This window comes from Schistocerca gregaria, chromosome 5, assembly GCF_023897955.1.
Source record: "Schistocerca gregaria isolate iqSchGreg1 chromosome 5, iqSchGreg1.2, whole genome shotgun sequence".
Lineage (NCBI taxonomy): Eukaryota > Metazoa > Arthropoda > Insecta > Orthoptera > Acrididae > Schistocerca > Schistocerca gregaria.
Genome location: NC_064924.1, coordinates 399,892,669 through 399,919,672, shown reverse-complemented (window position 1 = coordinate 399,919,672; position 27,004 = coordinate 399,892,669). Strand labels below are relative to the sequence as shown.

General features: G+C 41.6%; 1 protein-coding gene across 1 annotated transcript in view; it reads left to right on the top strand.

Moving 5' to 3' along the window:
- LOC126272264 (multiple C2 and transmembrane domain-containing protein) overlaps positions 1-27,004 on the top strand; it is a 1,046,785-nt gene that overhangs the window by 501,848 nt on the left and 517,933 nt on the right. The window contains exon 6 of the mRNA XM_049974999.1: positions 4,325-4,436. Coding sequence (XP_049830956.1) covers positions 4,325-4,436 — 112 coding nt within the window. The remainder of the gene's footprint in view (positions 1-4,324; positions 4,437-27,004) is intronic.

Sequence of the window (27,004 nt, the reverse complement as noted above, 5' to 3'; positions counted from 1 at the left end):
CACATCTATTCTACTGAAAAAGTGCATCATAGCTCTACAGGTATGCATTTTAGAGCCCATGTTTACAATGTAATTTTTTCTACCTCCTACCAAAATATGGAAAGCAAAGAGCTTGGAGAAGAATAGATTTGCTTCAGAGAAGCCATGACGAAAAACTGCTCATACCTCTTAAGCTATGCGTTTCAGAGCCCATGTTTACTAGACAATTTTTTTTCTTTTTCCAGTCCACACTACCTCCGCCAAAATATGGAAAGCAAAGAGCCTGCCGTAGAAAACGTTTGTTTCATGGTACCAAAGACAAAAAATTGCTCACAGCTCTTGGGGTATCCATCTTAGAGCTCATGTTTAATAAACTATCTTGCTTGTTCGTGTCACAACCCTCAGTATCGACCTTTCCTCCTGGGTCACCCTGTATAATACGAAATTCGTTCACATCTGTGACGAATTGTTTATTCCGAAATGGGTCGTGTATGTTGTGTGAATAATCACCATCAATAAAGAGCAGACTTAGGAACTCTGTACTCTTCACATGATAAAACTAAATATTTTCTTTATTTTGACCAACCAGACGTGTCTCGGCCAATCACATCTGCTGTGACTCTATATTTTTTCCTAAAATGTGCCAACTACGTTTTGACTTGCTAGATCCCACCAGTCTTTAGTAAACTGTAAAAGCTAATAGCATGTCTTGTTTTATCGTAGTAACATTCTCCCTTAACTTTATGTGTAAGACAGCTTTTATGAACATTGTTTTCGAGGCCTTTATGTACGTTCACTGTTTTCTTGATATCGCTAGTAGTGATGTGGACCAAGGTACACGAGAGAGACTGTAGACCAGTGGTCGTCAAACTGCGACCCAAATCACGTATTCGTGCAGCCCGCTGTTCTCATCCGTATTTTATAATAATTTGCATCAAGCTAGTAGAAGCCGTGTGCAATAATGGCAGCTAACGTTAAGAGCTTGTTAAGAGTGTATTTTTCTTACTCAATAGCAAACAAAAATACTTGTTTTGTGCTTAATTTTAATTGACGTTGCTGAATTCGGCCGTGAGCTGTGTAAAGTTTACCGCTTACGTCATTGGCAGAGTGGTATGTAGTGCGGCCCCTGCAGAGTTAATAGAAGGGTGAATGGAGTTCTAGAGACCGTCCTCTTCAAATGCGGTACTTGTTTGCAGCAAGTAATAAGAAATCAAATGAAGCCTGTGTTAATACAGTGTTGTGAGTAAGAGAAAAATGTCGTTCGAGAAATTTGTGATCGTGTCTCTCGTTGCAATTACGGTTATTATTTAATACAACACACATTTATGCAGGCTACCAATTAGTACTAACGTCGGCAGGAGAAGGTGTGGTAAAATGGTCAGGTAGTGAAAAGCGGTCAATGCGTATTTTTTTTCCCTGAACACCGCAGTTGTCTGCCGAGAATTGGCCACACTAGTTCTAATATTATACACAGTCACTATTGTCACTGAGATTGATAGAGGATGCTTTTTCCGTTATTTTTTAGTAATGACGTTTTTGTTTTCGAATCATCTGATACAAGTCATTTATATTCATCTTATTATCTCACTTGTATGGACAGTAATACGTTTTTACTGTATCAGTGTTTAAACAATGTCTTTTGATCCAGATATGCAGCTCGTTGTTATTTGCTTCAGTTTCATAGTTTCTTCTGTGGATCACTAACACCGAAAACGCGTCCGATCGGGAAAAGTGGCCACAATACTCGTCGGGAAAAGTGGCCAACGTTTTTGGAAATTTGGAGGTTTGTGGTAAGGTCATATGGGACCGAACTGCTGTCATCGGTCCCTAACCAATCAGGATTAGTTACTTCAAAAAACAAGCATAATGAACAGATAACACTGACTTCTAAACCCTTGTAAATACAAAGCTATCACAACAATTCTATCGCTTTACGACAATTTTAAATTGATTAAGTTATATTATTTAAGACGTCTGTGTTCCGTTGTATGAAGCTTAACAAAAAAGTCTAATTGTAAATGGCCTGCTGCAGCCGCTTGGTATTCTTTCAGACACTAGGACACTGCAGCAGGCCATTTACGTTCAGACTTTTGTGTTAAGCCACGTACAACGGAACAGAGACTTTTAAATAATGTAACTTAATCAATTCAAAATTGTCATAAAGGGATAGAATGGTTGTGATAGCTTTGTATTTACAAGGGTTTAGGATTCAGTGTTATCTGTTCATTACTATTCTACTATGTACTGACTTGGCAGAAAACCCCAAGAAATTTTGGTCTTATGTCAAAGTCGTAGGTGGATCAAAACAAAATGTCCAGACGCTCTGTGACCAAAATGGTACTGAAACAAAGGATGACAGACGAAAGGCAGAAATACTAAATGTCTTTTTCCAAAGTTGCTTCACAGAGGAAGACTGCACTGTATTTCCTTCTCTAGATTTTCGCACGGATGACAGAATGGTAGATATCGAAACACATGACAGAGGAGAAGAAAAAAAATTAAAATCGCTCAAAAGAGGAAAGCCGCTGGACCTGATGGGATACCAGTTCGATTTTACACAGAGTACGTGAAGGAACTTGCCCCCCTTCTTGCAGCGGTGTACCGTAGGTCTCTAGAAGAGCGTAGCGTTCCAAAGGATTGGAAAAGGGCACAGGTCATCCCCGTTTTCAAGAAGGGAAGTCGAGCAGATGTACAGAACTATAGACCTATATCTCTAACGTCGATCAGTTGTAGAATTTTGGAACACGTATTATGTTCGAGTATAATGACTTTTCTGGAGACTAGAAATCTACTCTGTAGGAATCAGCATGGGTTTCGAAAAAAACGATCTTGTGAAACCCAGCTCACTCTATTCGTCCACGAGACTCAGAGGGCCACAGACACGGGTTCCCAGGTAGATGCCGTGTTTCTTGACTTCCGCAAGGCGTTAGATACAGTTCGCCACAGTCGTTTAATGCACAAAGTAAGAGCGTATCGACAATCAGACCAGCTGTGTAATGGGATTGAAGAATTCCTAGATAACAGAACGCAGCATGTCATTCTCAATCGAAAGAAGTCATTCGAAGTAAGAATGATTTCAGGTGTGCCGCAAGGGAGTGTCGTAGGACCGTAGCTATTCACAATATACATAAATGATCTTGTGGAAGACACCGGGCGTTCACTGAGGCTTTTTGCGGATGTTGCTGTGATATATCGAGAGGTTGTAACAATGGAAAATTGTACTGAAATGCAGGAGGATCTGCAGCGAATTGACGCATGGGTCAGGGAATAGCAATTGAATCTCAATGTAGACAAGTGTAATGTGCTGCGAATACATAGAACGTAAGATCCCTGGCCGGCCGTAGTGGCCGTGCGGTTCTAGGCGCTGCAGTGTGCACCGCGAGACCGCTACGGTCGCAGGTTCGAATCCTGCCTCGGGCATGGATGTGTGTGATGTTCTTAGGTTAGTTAGGTTTAACTAGTTCTAAGTTCTAGGGGACTAATGACCTCTGAAGTTGAGTCCCATAGTGATCAGAGCCATTTGCATTTTTGGAACATCCCTTATCATTTAGCTACAATGTACCAGGTCAGCAACATGAAGCAGTTAATTCCATAAATTATCTGGGAATACGCATTAGGGGTGATTTAAAATGGAATGATCATATAAAGTTGATCGTCGGTAAAGCAGATGCCAGACTGAGATTCATTGGAAGAATCCTAAGGCAATGCAGTCCGAAAACAATGGAAGTAGGTTACAGTACGCTTGTTCGCCCACTGCTTGAATACTGCTCAGCAGTGTGGGATCCGTACCCGATAGGGTTGATAGAAGAGATAGAGAAGATTCAACGGAGAGCAGCGCGCTTCGTTACAGGATCATTTAGTAATCGCGAAAGCGTTACGGAGATGATAGATGAACTCCAATGGAAGACTCTGCAGGAGAGACGCTCAGTAACTCCGTACGGGCTTTTGTTGAAGTTTCGAGAACGTACCTTCACCGAGGAGTCAAGCAGTATATTGCTCCCGCCTACGTATGTCTCGCGAAGAGATCATGAGGATAAAATCAGAGAGATTAGAGCCCACACAGGGGCATACCGACAATCCTTCTTTCCACGAACAGTACAAGACTGGAATAGAAGTATAACTGATAGAGGTACTCAAGGTACCCTCTGCCACACACCGTCAGGTGGCTTGCGGAGTATGGATGTAGATGTAGACTGTTTGGGAGCGAGAGAGAGAAAGGGAGGGGGGTGGGAGGTGGGAGAGGAAGATGAGAGGATTCTTGTGGGTGTGCCTGTGTTTGAGAGACTCGCTTTCGCGCGATGTCGGCACGAGTGCTGTTTTTGTGAGTGTGCGCCTCTATTCACAGGGCGACCGAGATAACGCTGCCGCTGCGGGACCCGGCCAAGACGACGGAGTACCTGGGCGAGCTGCAGCTCACGGCGACGCTGTGGCCCCGCTCCCAGGAGGACAAGGAGCAGGTGCGTAGGCCCGCCGCCGTCACCTCTGAGCTCTTAGTACGAGAAACGCATGGAAAAACTGAAGCCGCGCTAAATCCTTCAGAGCAGCTCCAACACTGAAATGCATCAGAACCATAACTAACATTCAAACCATTGTCAAGCACATTCATTTGAATGTTTGTCTAGGAATGTTTCTGTTGGTAATCTTTCAAGTGAGACATCTGCTAAATAGGGTGCTGGATTTCTGTAGCTGTCTCCTGCCCAGAACATACTACTGCTGTTGCGTTCATCTACTTGTGGGCTATTTACTTTCGTCAGAAAGTACAGGGCGTCGAAAAATAGGTGATAGATTGTTTTTGTCTTCCAAGACGTAATATGGTCTGATACAGTCTTCCTATCATATTTATGTTACTGTAGACAAGCTCAAACTTAATACAGAAGCTTTTCAAAGTGGGATCCTTCCGCAGCAATGAGTGTGTAGAGTCTTCAACTGACTTCCGTGATGACTTTCTGAAGATCATTTTTGGCTGCGCAAATCTCTCTGGCAATCGCAGTAGAAATACACTAGAGTGTCGGAGGAACATCTTTGAAGACTATGTCCTTCAGATAATCAAATAAGAAATAATCACACGCGTTCAGATCGTAGTTATAAGAGCGCCACTCCACACCCAGTCCAGTGTATGCTAAGGTGTCCAGGGCGACGATCCGGCGTCTGAATGGTGCCTGAAGGAAGTGGAAGACATGAGCAATACGGTTTGGATGTGCTCCATCCTACGTGAACCAGCAGTTTTTGAGCATTAGGATGCGTCTTCAAGTCGGTACAAATTCATGTTCCCTGACTTGTCCGAATTTGTTTTCCGTGACAGGTACCTCAATAAAAATGGGTCCAATATTTCACTGTACACTGATTGCGCACCAAACAGTTAGTTTTTGTTATGAACGACAGCAGCAGCTTCAACGTTAGTGCTTCCATTCTGAAATGTGAATTGAGACATGATTCAGTTAGCTATGGAATTTTCTGAGCAATAGTACAATAACATCACTAGAAGAACCATTCACAGCGTACGGTTAACTCACAGTAGAAAAATACTTTCTAACACGTACAGGGTGACAATTATTGAAGTATATGAAATAAATTCGTTATGGGTTCAGAACGGTTTGCGTTAAGATGTTCAAACTGCACAGTTGGCCGCGGGGCATGATGGGAATTAGTACGCAATGTATGGTTTGGTTTAGCGACGAAGCCCACTTTCATTTGGATAAGTTCAAAAATGGTTCAAATGGCTCTAAGGACTATGGGACTTAACATCTGAGGTCATCAGTCCCCTATACTTAGAACTACTTAAACCTAACTAACCTAAGGACATCACACACATCCATGCCCGAGGCAGGATTAGAAAAAAAAATGGCTCTGAACACTATGGGACTCAACTGCTGTGGTCATTAGTCCCCTAGAACTTAGAACTACTTAAACCTAACTAACCTAAAGACATCACACACATCCATGCCCGAGGCAGGATTAGAACCTGCGACCGTAGCAGCAGCGCGGTTCCGGACTGAAGCGTCTAGAACCACTCGGCCACAACCGCCGGCTGGATGGCTTCGTCAATAAGCAAAATTGGCATATTTAGGGGACTTAAAATGCGCATTTCGCGAGCGAGAAGTCTCTTCACCCTCAACAGGTGACTGTGCCATGTACAATGTCCACTCACGGAATAAGCGATATTCTTTGATGGCACTGTGACTACCGAACGGTATATGAAGGTTTTGGAAGATGAGTTCATCCCCACTATCCGAAGTGACTCTGATTTCGACGAGATGTGGTTCATGCCAGACTTAGCTCGACCCCATCGAAGCAGTATAGTGTTTGAAGTCCTGGGGGTGCACTTTGGGAACCGAATTCTGGCTCTGGGGTAGGCAGAGTCCAGAGGCGTGGGCCTCGATTGGCCGCCATATTCTGTGGTTCTGAACACTTGCGCCTCTTTTTTGCAGGGTTGTCTTGATGACAAAATGTACAGCAGTAACCCCAAAACCATTCCTGAGCTGAAAAGAGCCATTCAGTAGATCATCGACAGCATTGATGTCCCGACACTACAGCAGATCATGCTGAGTTTCGCTATTGGTCTGCACCACATCATCGCCAATGATGACAGGCATATCGAACATGTCATAACCTAAATCCGAATGTCTGTAGTGACGTTTACATGTTGAATAAAGTATGTGTACGCCGTAGTTTGTAACGAATTTCGTTTTTCCATGTACACAAATCAAAAAAATATTTACATCACTCCGGCTCCCAGAACTCCTGAAGATAATTGTTGACTGTTGATATTGTATCACAGACACAGTGCCTTGGACTGTTCCGAGATGTCACTAAATCCGCCAAAAATGCATGAGAAGCGCCTTTTAGACGGATGGGGGTCTAACAGCCGATCAGTTCGAGTCATTCCACCAGGAAGGAGGTACACGGCTGGTGTTGTCTGTAGTTCAGTCATGTCTAGATGGTCAATACTGCGGTTCGATCGCGTCCATATTGTTACTTTGTGACAGGAAGGGCTCTCAACAAGGGAAGTGTCCAGGCGTCTCGGAGTGAACCAAGGTGATGTTGTTCGGACATGTAGGAGATACAGAGAAACAGGAACTGTCGATGACATGCCTCGCCCTGGCCGCCCAGCAGCTACTACTTTAGCGGATTATGGCTCGGAGGAGCCCTTACAGCAACGCCACAACGCTACAACGTATGAGGGATCGACGCTGCGACATGCGATAATAAGTCGCTGGTATGCATCTAGCCTAGATTTACTGACCAATGTTTTTCGTTTAGACGAATTAGCTCCATGAAGCGTTATACTGCTGTTATTTTACGTATGAATTATTTTTGTAGTCTTCAGCGTTCTTTCCTCTTGTTATTTAGTGAGCTGCAGAAAAGCAGCAATAGCTCCAAAAATATTTGTTTCCGTGAGAAATGATACATAACTTTTCGATTCCTTTCCCTATCATTTGTACGCCGTTTGATTTTCTACACAAATCGTGAATCCACCCTATGTATATAAACTCATTAAAGACAGTGGTAACGTCTTTTAAACTAATATAATGCTTACACAGTATTTATAAAATAATGTCAAATTTCTAATCACAAAAACAAAGACGCAGTTGTTTTCCTAATTGGAGTACACTGTTTCTGGCTTCTTAGTAATCTTTATCTACTAAACAAATTCAGTACTGTAACTATTTCTTAGAACTGAATAAGAAATTAGAGAAGAAAATGAAAGTACAATTTTCGTTTTCGTTTGAGGTTATGACGTCTTAAATTACGCATCAGCCGAAGTGTTGTTAAACAACGTTACAATATTTCGCTGAGCTGGATATCTTTATCAGTTGTATATTGACTTCTGAGTATTTGAATGAAATGCACAGAAGCAACGTGTTAAATTACTAACAGATATATCTACATCTACATCTACATCTACATCCATACTCCGCAAGCCACCTGACGGTGTGTGGCGGAGGGTACCCTGAGTACCTCTATCGGTTCTCCCTTCTATTCCAGTCTCGTATTGTACGTGGAAAGAAGGATTGTCGGTATGCTTCTGTGTGGGCTCTAATCTCTCTGATTTTATCCTCATGGTCTCTTCGCGAGATATACGTAGGAGGGAGCAATATACTGCTTGACTCTTCGGTGAAGGTATGTTCTCGAAACTTTAACAAAAGCCCGTACCGAGCTACTGAGCGTCTCTCCTGCAGAGTCTTCCACTGGAGTTTATCTATCATCTCCGTAACGCTTTCGCAATTACTAAATGATCCTGTAACGAAGCGCGCTGCTCTCCGTTGGATCTTCTCTATCTCTTCTATCAACCCTACCTGGTGCGGATCCCACACTGCTGAGCAGTATTCAAGCATTGGGCGAACAAGCGTACTGTAACCTACTTCCTTTGTTGTCGGATTGCATTTCCTTAGGATTCTTCCAATGAATCTCAGTTTCGTTTGATAAAGTCCTTAGACTTCAAATTTTTGAATGTTCGACCTGACTGTTCCAGAAAGAGAGTTCCTGCTTTTTCAAGTTATCGACGTGAAGAATGAGCATGTCCATACAAAATATGATGACAGCCACTCTTCATTAACACATTTTCACAAAACACATGCCTATCTTTACATTTTTTCAGTATCGTTATTAGCTGTACAGTGTTAATACCCAGGGTGCACTTCAATTTATTGAAAATTTGACAATTATTTACAACCATTACTTGTAATGTCAATGTAGTGACAGTTGTATATATAACGAAACAGGATGAAGCAGTACAAGGTATGGAATTCAACTCGTCTAACGACATATAAGTTATTTTTATAGCTCCGACTTCTGCTAAACCAAAACTAGTTTCACTCCTTTTAGCTACTCATTTGTATCTCAGCACCTTTCTGTCATATTCGAGATATGTCATTGTATTTCTTAACACGTTTCATTCACATTCCTTACTTATGGGATGACATTCATTCGCAGACTGCAAAGGTAAAGAGTATGTAACGTTTTACGGTCTTATATGAGTAGTCTGCGAATGTGTATTTCACATTCAACTGGAAATGCTATGTCTTGTACAGCAACTGCTCCTGGATATCTGACGATGGATCAATTCCGAAAGGTGTCATAACAGCAATGAAGTCATTACTTATCACAGTGACCCACTCAGCCTGAGTGCAGAATTAATGACTACTACATTAATGTATTTCAACTACACTCATGTAACAATGAAGTTTATTAAAATAGAAAGCAAAAAGAAAGGAAACACATACAGCATGCGAACGAAGCATTCTGTGACATTAAAAATATTAAAGAAGCCACTGTATAACCTACTAGAGGTATTACTTACTAAATTAAGACGCATATGTACTAACTTAGAACTGAAACTAAATAACACTAAACCGTACACTTTCAAAAGTGTATAGATACTAGCATGGCGTCGAAACACGTCACGCTTACCAAAAGAAAGAAAAATAGTTTGTGTTTTGCAGACGTTACATATTAAAACCTAAAAATACCTTGCCGTACACCGATAATTGTAAGACCTACAACATTCATCAAGTTGAGTATTCCAGTGTAAAATCTATTTAATACTGGCTTGGAAAACTTCGTATTATCAGAGTACATCTTTACGTTTACCTGAGAACATGTAACTGACGCACTTAAAATTTTGTTAGACACATTGTTTTGCGCATTTTAAGATTTAAGATTTTGTTGTGTCACTTTTGGGTCCCAAGGGACCACGCAATGACTGTTGGGATATAGCTGGTTCTGGCACCCTTTTTTTGTATAGGTTGCATACGTTCATCGCAAGCATACATTCAGGGCAAGTTACCACCCTCCTCCTCCCCTTAACTTATTGTTACACAACTGATTTATGATTCCTCAAGGGCAGATTTATGACCTCTTGACCATACTTCCCCTTTATGAGAAATCCCCACCCTCTCCTTGCCCCTCTCCATCCCCCACCCCTCTGGGAAAACGAACACTTTTTTGTCACCCCTCCTCAGTTCAGTTCACAGCCAGTTTTCTCCAAGCCTGCAAATTCCCCAGCCCTACTCACCCCTTCCCCACTACCCACTCGCCACCCCCATTTCCTCTCCCTTCCCTTCCCATAAATAACTGGTGGGAGAATCGCTCAGTCTGTGCAGAGCTGTTGGAAGGTACAAGAATTAACCTGTCCAACAACTACATGTCCTAATCCTGTAATTACACTGCTGCAGATTGGAGGTATTGTGTTGTTGGAAAAGTTTCACATGTATGCACATCTTCACACACAGGGATTGACTGAGCTAGTACACAATACCACCATCAGAGGTCATCCTAACCCGAAACCCTCGTCCCCTGTCTCCCCACCCTTACAGAAAAAAAATGATGGGAACAAAAATCATTCAGTCTGTGCTGAGCTGGTGGACTGGAAGGATACTACAACAGGAAATTCTAATAAATTGCCGATCACATAATAATATATTGTTTATTTATAAAATTCAATTTTCATACCATACCAATCATGTGGTGGAAAAGGGTCATCATTCTAAGTTGTTTATTTAATTTTGAAAGATGCATGTCTTATAAACTACATTGAAAAGAAGTAATTAAATATATAAATAGATTGCTTTTTCTGACCACGCAAGGAATACCATCATGAAATCAGTGTCAACATAAAACACTCACCACATGTAACTACACTGTTACAGATCACGCTAAACATGTCTGGGGAAAACCTCCTGATCGCGTCTTAGCGCGCACCTTACCACACGACATGTGCGCCAAACCGTCAGCAACCCTTTTGAGTCCCGAGCGGTGGACTAGAACACTCCAGTCGCTTGCAGGGGGATGTGTGATACCGGACATTGGCTTCCTTTGAATTTGATACCAGACTCACTTCTTGTTTCGTTCCCAAACACACGTTCCAGACCAGGTCAGTGGAAGCAGCTGCTCCATCTGCTCGCCCTGCTGTGCAAATACTGACTGAGTATACCAGTTGGAGAGAAATCTCCGACATGTGTTAGTGTACTGTAGTAAACATCGCAGTCGTTTGTGCGACAAAGAACATGTGAAGATCCGCTTAGAGGAGCCGATGAGAAGACGTTCTGATTATCGATGATGTTGCCGCCGTATTGACTTTTGGGTATACTGTGCAAGAGTTTAGGAGATGAATCTATCACCATTACGGTCGTATATACTCGTCAATGTGTTGAAATCACAATTCGCCACGTCAAGTCTAGCCCCTCCCTCCCTCCATTATGACTAGACATACATAATTTTTTTATTAGCATCGACCATTTCTACGTATATGGATGGGTATCACAGAGAACTCTCGCTATCGAAAGATAAAGTCGGAGACTGAAAGGTCTCACCAACACTTTTGATAACTACCACCCCAACAAACGAATCACATTCACAGCAGCACTATCTCCTTTGTTTTGAAACAAACTACCCCTTCAATGAACCTGTCGGCTAAGGATCCTGAGCAAAACTCTAGATGGTTTATCTCTCTACGCATCTCATGACTCTTCCTCTGTCTTTAACCAACCCTCACTGAAACATTGTCTAAGATTTAATTTGGAATTGACACGAAGTATACCCGCTGCATTCGACGTCTCGTAAAGTAACAGAACGAGCTGAGTTCCACGTAATCAATATATTTCGATATTTCGCTTTCGGAAAGAATATAGAACGTATTCCAGACTTGTACAACTGACCGACGCTAGTGATATAGACTGGTATTCTCATTTCAATACTGTACATACGATAAACTTTACTTTCTCCTTAGATAAAGAGCACTGTATTACCAGCTTGGGGTCTGCAATATACACCTACCGAATGGCTCATGTGTTTGATCCTGAGCAAAACTGTTTAAGTGTTTTAAACTCTAACAAAAAGTATTTACAATGTGCTTCCTTGTATTCTCTACCAATCATTACCAAGCGATGTCAGTTAAAAAATACCTTACAGAACGGTTGCTGTATGGTTTTTAACAACATTGTGCTCTATGTCTACTGAGGTAATAGGAATACAAGCTAGTTGATTGCTGTCTTGGATGCTTCCCTGGAAATGAGAATCATCTGCCTCTAAATTGATATGGATCTGCATTAAAGGATGATAAAAAGCAGATGGAGTAAGCCGTTGACAGGATTGTAATGAAGTAGAATTTAATGATAGACTGATGATCTATTCTAGAGAGAGGGAAACGTTGTAGCAAGTCGTTTATCAGACATTCAACCATTTTTTTCCATTGTTCTCTTGGGCTATACCAGTTGTGTTGTATACTTGCGTTCGACTTGAATACAGTGGTGTGTTTTGTGCGTAACTTAGAGCTCTATTACTTGCAATCGTTAAGAGCAAAACTCCCCATACCACTGTCAACCAGAGGACTTCCAACGCATGTCTGATGAATCATGTCCACTAAACTGATGGTAAACATACTTTGGCACCCTCCTCTAAATGTGTGATGATGTATGCGAAGTACTCCGGGTCTCTGCCACATCTTGGACATAAAATGGATCTTCGGTTTCAAAACTACGGTGATTCTAAGTCTGTGTAAGCATTTACTTGACATTTGTTGTGTGTTGAAGAAATTGTGTTCTGTTCACAGAATTAGTGGTGCATGGTGTGTAGTTTCATATGTGAAACACGACTGATATGCATTGGTTATTTCTTCATATGATGCCGCTGTTTCATTCATTTTCTGTTACTGACGATAATTTTATAGGATTGATGCGAGTATAGTACAATTTCCCAACCGTAAATGCACGTGAATAGTGGGCGTAACACACCTCTGGGGAGTCGTATAGCCCATGTATCACAGAGAATGTATGTATTGTTTTCCTTTGGTATATAAGGTAATAGTTTTATCGTCTTTAAATTTCTCACCATAGTGAATAGAATAGAAAACCTGTAGGATGAATGTATGTTAGGTTTTGGAAATATCTTTCCAGCATTGGGGTATTAACAGCATTGCATTCCGCGCAGCTAATGTATCGGAAACCACAGTGCTTTAACGTTGTAGCATGTTTAAATGCAGAGCCATATATCATTAGGAGTGTGTGTTTATGTTCTATAATCATTTCTCACTTTCCAGTACCTACTTGGTATGGAATCCAAACACTACAACAATACTACAGAAATGATAGCACAAGTGATTTACGTAAAATATTTCAAACTCCTTCTGTCTGGAACTCCATTATGCATAAACCATATTCTTCCTCTTGTTCTTAATCGGCCAAGAAAGGCAGTTTTTGCACGCCCTCTATGTTGCTGGCTATTTCCCACCCTCCATCTTTCAGAGGAAAGGTAGAGTGGTATTTCAATAAAGGTGGATTTGTTGTACCTATCACATGGTATACGTTCCCCTTCCCCCCTTCTATTTGCTGGTGTAGCGGAGAGAACCAATGTGGGAATTCTATAGTGCTTAAAAACACATTTAGCAGACCTGTAGACCTTCAGTAATTTCACAACTACGACGTCCTGAATTCCCGCCGAAATTTGAAATTACAACTATCATTTTATAAAGCACCCCTCCTGATCGTGAAGTCAAATTCCCGGTTGATCAATTTATTGTTTCCAATGGTGGTATTGTGAGCACACTCCAGGCAAACTCCTGCCCTGTTCCCTCCAAGATTTTTATGGACATAGTGCAATGGAGCTGAAATGTGAAATTCTCGCTACCATTTTCAGCTGTCTCCAACATAATGGATTTCCCTCCAAACGACATAACTGTGTCAGTATCCACCAATAGGAGGCATAGAAAATCCAGAAGGGGGAAGAGTACTGCTTGGAAACTGGGTGGTTACACTATCGAATACCAGATAGCCCCATCATTTCCCACCAAATGCGCCAGTCCTAGTATCCATCAATAGGAAGAAAGGAAAAGCTGTCCCACACAGGGGGTACTGCAAATGGACTATTTTCAAGATATCCACAGCCCAGCATTTTCGGGATGGCTGGGGTTTACCAGGTATCCGCTACTTCGTTCAGGACAAAAGAGGGGATAGTGTGGTTTCTGGTGGCATCTTGCGGATACTTACTGGTCAGGAAGTAACCACTTCAAAGAGAGAGAGAGAGAGAGAGAGAGAGAGAGAGAGAGAGAGAGAGAGAGAGAGAGAGAGAGAGAGACCCCTATGTTTGAACAGGAATTTCCAGGCATCAATATCTAAAGATTTGCCGCCACCTAATGCCCTGTCTGACAGGAAGTAACAGGGGCAAGGGGACAGGTGAAGAGGTGGTTTGAGGGGGGAGGAGTGGGGAGGTTACTTCTCTCAGATTTCTCTGCTGGTGGTATTCTAAACTAACTCAATCAGTATCTGCACAGCAGGGCGAGCACATAGAATAGCTGCTTACAATGACCTGGTATGGAAGTTGTGTGTTTGGGAACAAATCAAGAAGTGAGTCTGATATCAAATTTCAAAGGCAGCAAACATCCAGAAACACACATTTCTCTGTAGGCAACTGGCGCCTCCCAGTCCAGCACTTAGCTCTTAAAGGGTTGCCAATGGTCAGGTGGATGTGGTATGGTGCGACATGTGCAAATACATGATCAGGAGGTTTTCTTCAAAACATGTTTAGCACGATCTGTAACAGTGTTATTACATGCGGTGAGTGTTTTATATTGACATATATTTCCTGATATTATTTCCAATGAGATCAGAAAAAAGTGATATAGTTACTTGTTTAATTACTTCCCTTTGATGTGTTTTACAAGGCATGCAACATCCAAAATTAAATAAACAGCTGAGAATAATGAGCTTTTGCCACAAAATAAACAGATCCAGCCCCTGAAAACTAGTATGCAAACTGAATTTTATAAATAAACAGTATATTATTGTTCCCTCTGTAATGTAATTGAAGTTTTTGTCATGAGATCCTTCAAGTCCACAAGCTCAGCACAGACTGAGTGATTTTTCCCATCCATTTCTTCTGTGAAGCGTGGGGAGGGAGATGACAAGGAGTGGGGTGTGAAATGTCCTTTGGTGGTGCTATTGTGCATTGTGCAGTCAATCCCTGCACATCAGGATGAGTCCACTCACGTAAATTTTCCAACAAGACAAAACCTCCAATCTACAGCAATGTATTTACATAATTAGGATACATAGTTGCTGGAGAGGATAATGCTTGCATCTTCTACACCCACAGCTCTGAACAGCAATTTTCCTACCAATTTTTTCTGGGAGAGGCGGTGAGGTGAAGTGCTGGTGGGGAAGTAGGAAGAAGGGTAGGAGAGTGGTGGGCTGGGGGATTTTCCAGGAGGGTGAGAAGTGGCTCTGAACAGGGGAGCTGTGACAAAAAATGTTTCTTTTCCTTAGGGTCAGGGGAAGAGGATGGGGAGGGCTGGGGATTTCTCAGGAGGAGGGATTACCCCAGGCAGTCATAAATCGACCATCAGAGAACATAAATCAATTAGCATAACAATAGGTTAAGGGGAAGAGTGGTGCAATGATTTGTCCCTGAATGTGTGCTATGCAAATCTAAGAAATAAAGTCGGCCAGAACTGGCTTCATCATAATACTGTGATGTACAACAGGGGAGCATTTTCAGAGTTTTGGTTTTATATGTGCCCACATTACTTTCATCCTGTTAGAATAAGCTCTTCTGTACACATAAGACCAACTTCAAAAATGGTTAAAATGGCTCTGAGCACTATGGGACTTAATATCTTTGGTCATCTGTCCCCTAGAACTTAGAACTACTTAAACCTAACTAACCTAAGGACATCACACACATCCATGCCCGAGGCGGGATTCTAACCGGCAACCGTACCCGTCATGTGGTTCCAGACTGAAGCGCCTAGAACCGCACGGCCACACGGGCCGGCTAAGACCAATTTCTTCTGGTGTTCTTGGGTTACAGGTTTACTGTGATTTTCGTAGAATTTCACAACCAGCCAAGTTAAACTGTTTGGTTCCATTGTTTTACTATATCCACAGAATTTTAGCATAAGCTTTTTAATATCAGAATACATGTTGGTATACTTTCCACTTTCTTTGTTTGTTGTTGTTTGTTTATGACTTCATGGGTATAATTTGGACCTATAATTTCCCTAGTTACTTTTCTTTCTCTTTTTTTGGATTTCTCCATTGTCTCTCTTTGTCATAAAGATAGTTAGCTGTGATGAGTGCCTTGAGGTGTCTAAGTTTTGTGTGTTTTGAGATCCCTTTTTTGTTATTGTTATGATTTGTAACAACGAATTTTGTAACCATTATTTCGAAACCAGTCTCAAAAATGGTTTCGCCAAATTATTTTAAGAGAAAATCTCTAGTTTTTCTCATGTTTTGGTTTCAGAATTTTTGGTGCTAGGTTGAGACCTACTTTTAATGTTCTGAGACAGAACTGCCAAGTGATCTGCAAGAGATAAGCTATCTATCATAATATTTGGTCTTCCTTATTTGATTCATCGTCAACTTTAGGCTCAAATTTTAATTTTCGCTAGTTTCAGATTACTTTGTCTAAGACACACGTGGGAAATAATGTAGGTAGTTCATCACCATGTGTCACTCCTTCTACAGTTTCAAAATTTTCCGAATTGTCTCCTTAAATTTTGCCTTACTTTTTGTACCATTTAGTATTTAACTAATAATTGCAGTGCTTTCGAGTTTCGACTTGTTCTTTCAGATTTTGAAATGAAACGTATGGCCCACTAAGTCATAAGCTATATTTAAAATTTACAAAGGTACAAAGTACTTTCTTATTATAGCGTTTTGATGTCTGATAATTAGTTTCAGAACTGAAATCTTGTTCCGGGCAGAAACTATTTGGTCTGAAACTTCCTCGATTTTCGCCTATTTTGCATGCATTTGGCGGATGTGAATTTATATTGGTTTTCGGAGGAATTCCTGGTGAATAGGTGCGCTCAGGGAAATTTAGAAACTTTTTTTAAAATATTTGCAAAGTTCTTTTCCTCGGCCCTGGAGACACTGACATTTTGGATGGGACAGGAATTTGGGAATTACCTTTATAATTATTAACACTGCACTTTTCTAATCATCCGGAATTTTCTCAATTCCCCAAATGTTTTGGATGATCATCGAAATTTCTTTCAAGGCTTTTGGGCCGGCTTATTTCAGGAGTTCTGCAACAGTTCCAACTTCATTAGATGCGTCGTTATTTTGTGTAGCAAATTCCTTATTATTTGGTGCGTGTGAATCTGGATAGCCTTTTAGAGTAACTTCTGACGGAAATCTTTCTGTGGGCTCAGAGAAACTTAGAAGGTTTTTAAAAATACGAGGGTCGTTCGATAAGTAATGCAACACACACTTTCTTTTCGGCGAATTTCGGTTTAAAAAACGCGGGGTTTGTTGTGGGACATCGTGGAATACTACCGCTTCAGCACCTACAGTTTCATGAAGTACCGTCGCGGCCTTCAAAATGTCTTATGTAACGGAGGTGCGTGCCAGTCACAGAGCTGTCATTGAGGGGTTTTTTTTGTGAGGAAAGCCAGATTAATATATATACTCATAGGCACTTGCAGAATATCTACGGAGATCTGGCAGTGAACAGCATGCCAAATCATGATGAGTAGTTGGTCTGTTTGATGTCCACCCTCATGATGCGAAGATCAACTCGGAAGTGTATTGTGCTATCTTCAGGAAATTGAAGAAACGACTTCTGTTCTTCGCCACAAACGTACAAACCAACTTCTCCTCCTCGATGACAACACAAAGCCTCACACAATCTGTGCACCCGAGAGGAGCTCACAAAACTTCATTGGACTGTTCTTCCTCATCCACCCTACAGCCTGGATCTTGCGCCCTCTGACTTCCGCCTGTTTGGCCAAATGAAGAATCCACTCTGCGGGAAGCAGTAGGTCGATGGTGGAGAGGCCATTGGTGCAGCAAGGCGTTGGCTTTGACGTCGACTAGTGCACAGTGGTTTCATGCGGGCATACAGGCCTTCTCAGTAAGCTTGCGTGAGGCCGTCGCACTGAAGAGATAATGTAGAAAAATAGGATTTTATATCCAAAATATAGGGGAATGATATGGGGCATATTGTGTATTGGAATCCTGAGTAAAACCAGCCCACTTTCTGAAAGAAAAAGTGTTGCATTACATGTTGAACGCCTCTCGTATTTGCAAAGTTTTCTGCAGTTGTCTTGGTTGTTAAGTACCAAGTGTCCATTTTCCTTCTTGAAGCAGACACTTTGGGGCGATATCAAATTGTATTAAAATACCAAGATCGGAATACGAATTTGATTGAGAAACAGTTATTGAGGAGGGACGCACCATAACAAGAACCTATCAAATATTGATCTACAACGCTCGTGCTGTTGTGGTTACCGTAGCGTTCTGTTATCTTTGATGCCAGCCACCAGAGTTAGACGCGAAGTGCAATTACCGCCAGTAATATAACTGTTGTGATGTATCTCCGACCTGTGTTTTATTTCTTCCACAGACAGTTTCATTTTTCGGCAGTTTGCAGCGACAGTGGTCAGAAAGGTTATGTAGCTGTTGCCGTACAACGCTTTAACAGGATACGTCGGAACGTATTCACTACTGGACCACACTGCTGTTGCTACCACAGCCATACTACACTGCGGTTGGCAAGGAATCAACACGGTCCAGCTTCATGTTCAATTACTGTTCTCATCTATCATTCACTTCGTTATTCTAATCCGCAATTACAGCGAAAAATGTCGTCTTGTTCTCCTTATTACACAAGCCTGCTTACTAGATGCTGGTTCTACAGACACCGTCGCAATGGTTAAAATGGTTCAAATGGCTCTGAGCACTATGGGACTTAACTTCTGAGGTCATTAGTCCCCTAGAATTTAGAACTACTGAAACCTAACTAACCTAAGGACATCACACACATCCATGCCTAAGCAGGATTCGAACCTGCGACCGTAGCAGTCTCGCGGTTGCGGACTGAAGCGCCTAGAACCGCTCGTCCACCGCGGCTAGCTAGCGTCGAATGCCGGCAGTTATTATTGAATTTACGAAGTCAACTCGACGTCGTTCAAGCCCTCCAAATGCAGGAACAGTTAATTCGATCACGAAGAATTGGCGCTCGAATGACAATGAGCTTCTTTATTGCCTCAATATGACATTCCTTTCATAAAAAGATAATTCAGTTCGTTGTCATGTGCGTCATCCTGGATGCTTATGTTTTAACATTCTTCGTAACCACATACGTTGTGGACGTATTCGAAGTAGCAAGGCCACAGATGTTTGCATTACCAATTACTCACAAGAAATTGTCATCAATGAAAGAGCTGTGCTAAATGGTGCGACGGCTGTATAGCACCGAATCGCCGTTCTCTGCACAGAGAAGCTATTAAAGCGAAGCAATGGCATCCTGTGGCTTAATCTCTTCCGCACAATTTCATTTGCGCCGATGACAGCGGCCATTAGTTATCCCATTAACAGCTCCACCCCACCCAACTCGAGCCACTTTCTTTGGAGTTAAAAGTCATAGCACTTAGATCGTGTCAAAGTTTGAGTGTGCACAGCGGCCGGAGTACGATCATAATTAATACTCCCTTTTTTCTGTATGAAACTCCATGCCACAAAGCAGCTTTCATACAAACATTTGTCTGAAGCGACGTCCTGCAACACGTACCTTTGTATGTATGAAAATGAAAACAAGAAAATACTTCTATCGTTGAAGTAAAAAGCTCGAAGATGTCTGTGACAAAATACTAATTTTTTTAAATGTGGCTGACTGCTACACTAGTCCATTAATTATTTCCAGCATTATACACTTAAGACTAAAATTTCGCTAAAACAGTTTCGGTGATAACAAGATGTTCTTAACTGGTACTTAGTGCCAAAATGTAGTTCAATCTCACTGACGTTTACTATAATATTGAACTGGTAAATGTCTACAATAAACGTATGTGTTACTAAAGACATACAAGATCGCTTCGAAAATATTTGTCACAGTTAAGTCACCATAAAATAATGCTTTGAACAAAAAATACGAAATAAGTCTCGGAAAGTTTTGTTCTCAATTGACTGAAACTTATCGTTCATACATCTGATTCGCTGTCGGTATGAACGGAATTCACATCCCCATGAGATCAATCTCAAATCGATTAAAGCGATTTCCATGAAGTTTATGAAGTTATTAAGCTGTATATGCGTATTGTTCACAAAATGCACACGTTACATTTCTAAAAGGCTTTTGCTTTCTCTTTTGTTAAGTTTAACGTAACTCGTTGGACCTCCTTTAAGATTTGTGAAACTTGTTTCTCCCGGAGTATAACATATACAAACAACTTATCGGAGATTCTGCTGCCAGGTAACATTGCGTCATTTCTAAGGCACAGATACATAGAGACAGCGCTGTGCGAGGAAATTTAACTCTCCGAGGTAGGGCTACCCTGGTAAAGAACCATAATACGGAACATTCAGCAAGACAACGCACAAACATCGTAAAAAAAAAAAAAGCTAGCGCCATCACACATCCAAGGGTCACCACTGTCCGAAGTTGTCGCTAGTGAATACTAATTACCAACGGGCGAGAAAGCAGATAGTACCATTACCTTGTCCCTATGTTGTTTGACCAAGGTGACTTGTTAATTTAATGTCAAGTGATTCCTTAATAACACTATCCCAGTAGCTGGAAGTGCTTGCCAAAATCTGTGTGTTCTCCTTTCTGGTGTAACTGTGCAATACTATAGATAAATGAACGGTGTTCCTTGGAAAAGGAAATCGTGCATTTCTGTCGCAATTTCTATCTTATCAGAGCTTATGCTCCGTTTGTTATTAACTTCTAGTCAACGGGATATTAAACCCTCGTCTTCCTTCCATAAGATACTCTTATTTATACGACTCCTACAGCGTCCTTTTAAAGCTGGTATTTCTCTTATTGCTTCACGACCTTATTGTGGTGACCCTATCCTACTGAAATCAGAGCATCGTTTGCGTGCAGGGTCACAACCATATCTCCTGCTTTTTTTTGTTTCCAATTTCGTCATTCACTGAGACTTCGTGACATATTCTGGAACTAATTTCTGCTTGCAAATGCCTTTGCCACATCGCGATAGACCAAGACGAAAGTCTGTGGGTTACTTTGTACATGAAAGCTACTTAGGTGCTTTGAAAACTAAAATGTAGCCTCAGCCTCTTTCAGTGCAAACGCACTAGTTCTCACGTATTTCTAAGGTATATGCCTTCGTAACGCACGAAGTTGTGTTTCATGGAAAGCACTGACAAAGAATCATTCATGTAAAATTCTCTTGTACATATAGATGAATGTTTGTCAATGCTTCTCAGGGTATGCACATTTTCTAAAGATAAAGGAATGTACCTTCAAAATGTGTAAACATGAGTCCGTTCTCTGTTGCAGTGGTTCAGCCTACATTTAACTTTCAAGCTGCGTACTGTCACAACCTCACATTCCATCATGGATAAAAATCAAGATACTTCGACAACCTTCAAGGGTTAATATCTCATAGCAGAATCAACACTATAAATGTACAAGAAATGTATTCGTAGTTGCGAATATGAACCACCTCCGGGAGTATATTAGAACGACGACGAAGAAAATTTGTCCCGCACTGGGAAACCAGTTTTCCCGCTTTATGCGAGGGTCGCCTTAACCGCGTCTGCTATCCACGCACGAGCTGCTGCCAAACCTAAACTTCTTTATGCCGTCGTCCATGTGACACAACGTGCATTCGGACGTTACGTACACTACTGGCCGTTAAAATTGTTACACCAAGAAGAAATGCAGATAATTAACGGGTATTCATTGGACAAATATATTATACTAGAACTGACATGTGACTAAATTTTCACGAAATTTGGGTACATAGATCCTGAGAAATCAGTGCCCAGAACAACCACCTCTGGACGTAATAACGGACTTGATACGCTTGGGCATTGAGTCAAACAGAGCTTGGATGGCGTGTACAGGTACAGCTGCCCATGCAGCTTCAACACGATACCACAGATTAGATTAGATTAGATTAGTTTTCCGTTCCATAGATCCGTGCTGAGGAGATTCTTGTGGATGTGGAACACGTCAAATTTTTTAAAAGCTGGAATAACAATACTAATAGTATGAATATATACAATACATCATTTGTTTCTATTAAAAAATTCATCGGTGGAGTAGAAGGAGTTGGCCACTAGTAAGTCTTTCAGGCTCCTTTTAAACTAATCATTATTTGTAACTAATTTTTTTATGTTTGTTGCCAAATTATTGAAGATGAGTGTTCCTGAGTAGTGGACCCCTCTTTGAACTAAAGTAAGCGCTTTTAAGTCCTTGTGCAGATCATTTTTGTTCCTGGTATCGTATGTATGAACTGAGCTGTTTGTTGGAAAAAGAGATATATTATTTAGGACAAATTTCATTAAGGAGTAAATATACTGAGAGGCAGTAGTTAGTATACCGAGTTCTTTGAAGAGATTTCTACAGGACATGTGCTCTACCAACTGAGCTACCGAAGCACGACTCACGCCCGGTACTCACAGCTTTACTTCTGCCAGTATCCGTCTCCTACCTTCCAAACTTTACAGAAGCTCTTCTGCGAACCTTGCAGAACTAGCACTCCTGAAAGAAAGGATATTGCGGAGACATGGCTTAGCCACAGCCTGGGGGATGTTTCCAGAATGAGATTTTCACTCTGCAGCGGAGTGTGCGCTGATATGAAACTTCCTGGCATATTAAAACTGTGTGCCCGACCGAGACTCGAACTCGGGACCTTTGCCTAGTAACAATAACAATAATGTTAAGCGAATGTAGCTGCAGTAGTTCATCATTCAAGTAGATTATTCTAGATATATTAGCTACAAACCAATGCCCGTCGTTTGGACAAACAAGTCTCGAGCTCATCACTTCGTCTTGTAAGATACAATAGTTAAATCAGCAGGTTTATTTATATTTCCATAACATCTGCATTCAGTGAGTTAAAAAACATCTACAACATGAAACGCATATCTGTAAATTGAAATCTAAAACCCCAGTTGCAAGACTCGAATGTTCATGTGCATATGTCCTCTTAACAATGAACTGCAAGCTGAACAGGATAGATATTCTTGCATGACAGATTATAGGGAAAATATTGAGTGCAATACTAACTACAGATGACCGGAAAGTAAGACGTACTAGGGATATATAGAAAAATATGTAGAGACTATCAGAAGTAATAGCAGAGCGAAAGTTTATCTTCTTTGACACGTCTACCGAATGAATAATAACAGGTTGCCGAAACAAATGTTCATATATTTCTACAAAATAAATCAACGATAGCATTGATAATAGAAACAACAAAATAACTAGAATCAAGGACATCAGATAACAGTAAATGGCAGAAAGAAACCTGTTTAGGTGAAAAATATTAAATTTTGAAGGCTTTCAAGGCAGAGAAAACAAGAAATATCGACCAACATGGACAGGAGAAAGGTAAGGACAATATAGGAACAAGATGGAGTATCGAGGAAGACCCGCGAGGACAGTCGAGAGCACTAACGCGCTGCTTCGTGGACTCGGGTAGGCGCGCCAGCCCTGGATCGAATCCGCCCGGAGGATTAACAACAACGGCCAGTGTGCTGGCTAGCCTGGATGTGGTTTTTACGCGGTTTTCCACATCCTACTAAGGTGAATACCGGGCTGGTCCCCATGTCCCGCCTCAGTTACATTACTCAGAAATCGAAACAGTAAATGACAGAAAGAAATCTGTTTAGGTGAAAACCATTACATTTTGAAGGCTTTCAAGGCAGAGAAAACAAGAAATATCGACCAACATGGACAGGAGAAAGGTAAGGACAATAAATTATGTAGGCTATTAATGAATGAGATTATGAGAGTAAGAGAGAGAGAGAGAGAGAGAGAGAGAGAGAGAGAGAGAGAGTTCAGATGGTTCAAATGGCTCTGAGCACTATGGGACCTAACTTCTGAGGTCATCAGTCCCCTAGAACTTAGAATTACTTAAACCTAACTAACCTAAGGTCATCACACACATCCATGCCCGAGGCAGGATTCGAACCTGCGACTGTAGCGGTCACGCGGTTCCAGACTGTAGCGCCTAGAACCGCTCGGCCACGCCAGCCGGCGAAGTAGTGGATATCCGTACTAACACAGAAAGTGCACTATAGTAATAAGGAACAAACATTAAGAGACCATAGAATATTGAAATGTGTACGTAATATCGTGTCCACTGGGCAGAGAATCCCTTGTTTTCTTTTATGTTTGAATGTTTTGGAGGAAATTTTGTGTGATTGCGGTGGCAGAATCTCAGAAAATAAGGGATGAGATATGAAACAAAATGGTGGTCATGATCATTCAGTAGACGGTATCCATTTTGTTCAGACATTTTTGGCATAAGCTCCCTATTGCTAGAATAGCCAATCTCTGATTAAAATAAATGAAATAGAATGGGAATGTGATCTTGCCAAGGTGGAGTGAGTCCATCGGAAATGTTTACAGACAGTGCCTTATTTAAAATTTATTAGTCAGATGCGTTTAATTCCGGTGCGTTGAGACAGCTAAAAAGAAAAAAATTATAGCCAAACAGTTGGGTCATAGGGCTTTGCTATCAATCAATGTACAGTAGCAGTGGCTACGATAACTCATATCAACATTTCCGATGCACAGATATTAAAAGCACTCGCTTGGCAGGCCACACATCTAGTAGGCCTGACTGCTAGGTGCAACAGGTGGGAGAGTTGTGACCGGAAAAGATAACGGTAGAAAGACTTAAGAGCTTTGACCCAAAAGTTCGGAAGCATTGCTTTTCAGCATGCCCTCGTACTTGATTCCTGCTTCTAGCAGTTCAATGTTCGGGTTTTGTCGTCAGTTGCGCAATACAAGCTCCTCTGAACAGGTATGTAAACACCTTGCGCTTATTTAACGATGCCCTCGAGGCTTCAGTTTATGTCTTTTGACATTGCTCATTAATTTCACCTTGTATTGTTTAATGTGCTTATCTTACGAAGCTTATTTTTCTTTTGATTAGGAATCCGTAGTACATCTACATTTAAACTCATCAAGCCACCTAACAGGGTGTGGCGGAGGGCACTTTGCGTGCCACTGCCATTACCTCCCTTTCCTGTTCCAGTCGCGTATGATTCGCGGGAAGAACGGCTGCGGGAAAGCTTCCGTGCGCGCTCGAATCTCTCTAATTTTATTCGTGACCTCCTCGGGAGATGTAACTAGGGGAAAGCAATATATTCGATACCTCATCCAGAAACGCACCCTCTCGAAACTTGGACAGCAAGCTACACTACGATGCAGAGCGCCTCTCTTGCAGAGTCTGCCACTCGAGTTTGCTAAACATCTCCGTAACGCTATCACGCTTACCAGATAACTCTGTGACGAAACGCGCCGCTCTTCTTTGGATCTTTTCTATCTCGTCTGTCATTCGACGTGGTATGGATTCCACACTGATGAGCCCTACTCAAGTATAGGACGAACAAGTGTTTTGTAAGCCACCTCCTTTGTTGATAGACTACATTTTCTAAGGACTCTCTCAATGAATCTCAACCTGGTAACCGCCTTACCAACAATTAATTTTATATGATCATTCCACTTCAAATCGTTCCGTACGCATACTTCCAGATATTCAACAGAAGTAAGTGCTACCATTGTTTGTTCCGCTATCATATAATCATACAATAAAGGATCCTTCTTTCTATGTATTCGCAATACATTACATTTGTCTATGTTAAGGGTCAGTTGCCACTCCCTGCACCAAGTGCATATCCGCTGCAGATCCTCCTGCATTTCGCTGCTATTTTGTAATCCTGCAACTTCTCTTTATACTACAGCATCATCCGCGAAAAGCGGCATGGAACCTCCGACACTATCTACTAGGTGATTTATATATATTGTGAAAAGCAATGGTCCCGTAACACTCCCCTGTGGCAAGCCAGAGGTTACTTTAACGTCTGTAGACGTCTCTCCATTGAGAACAACATGCTGTGTTCTGTTTGCTAAAAACTCTTCAATCCGGCCACACAGCTGGTCTGATATTCCGTAGGCTCTTATTTTGTTTATCAGGCGACAGTGCGGAACTGTATCGAACGCCATCCGGAAGTGAAGGAAAATGGCATCTACCTGGGAGCCTGTATCTAATATTTTCTGGGTCTCACGAACAAATAAAATCAGTTGGGTCTCTCACGATCGCTGTTTCCGGAATCCATGTTGATTCCTACAGAGTAGTTTCTGGGTTTCCAGATATGACATGATACGTGAGCAAAAAACATGTTCTAAAATTCTACAACAGATCGATATCAGAAATGTAGGCCTACAGTTTTGCGCATCTGCTCGACGACCTTTCTTGAAAACTGGGACTGCCTGTGCTCTTTTCCAATCATTTGGAACCTTCCGTTGCTCTATAGACTTGCTGTACACGGTTTTTAGAGGGGGGTATTAGACACGTTAAGAAGTGCTTAGATTTGGCTCTGCTACAGGGTTTGGGCAAAAATATGGCTACATCAAAAATACAACACAATACCCTACCTAACACGACGTACGAAACTGCTCTCAGTCGTCTCGTAATGGATAAATACAGTTTTGTATGGTTTTCAAGGGAATCTCTCATCATTCTTCTTTAAAATAGTGGCAGATTCAGGTAACGATGTGGAAGTTGATAGCAGTCACGCACCACTATCTCCAAAAGAGACCACAGAGGCTCGATGTTATTGAGGTCTGGTGACTATGACGGTCAGCGGAGGTGCAAAATTCAGCCTGCTGCTCACAAAATCACTCATTATCGATGCGAACTGAATGAACAGGGACCCTGACGTCTTAGAACATAGTTGGGGAACGGACCAAACCACGGGGTGGAGATGATCAACCAAAATAGTCAAAGAAGTCTTGCAGAGTGCCCATGGGATCCATCGAATACCACGCTATCCAAACAATCGTATCGCCGTCGTATTTCACTCTTGAGACGAAAACTCTGCCAGAAGTTGGAAACAGTTTGAAACAAGACTCATACACCCAAATGACTTTCTTTCACTGCACCACAGCCCAGGTTTTACGACTTCGGCACCACGTTTTCCTGTTACGGGCATTTGCATCATAGGTGAGTAGTCTTGAAATTCCAACTTGTCCTGCAATTCAATGCTTGTGGAGCACGCTTCGTCTTGGTTGCTGCTGATACGGTTCGGGAGTGCGATATTCATTT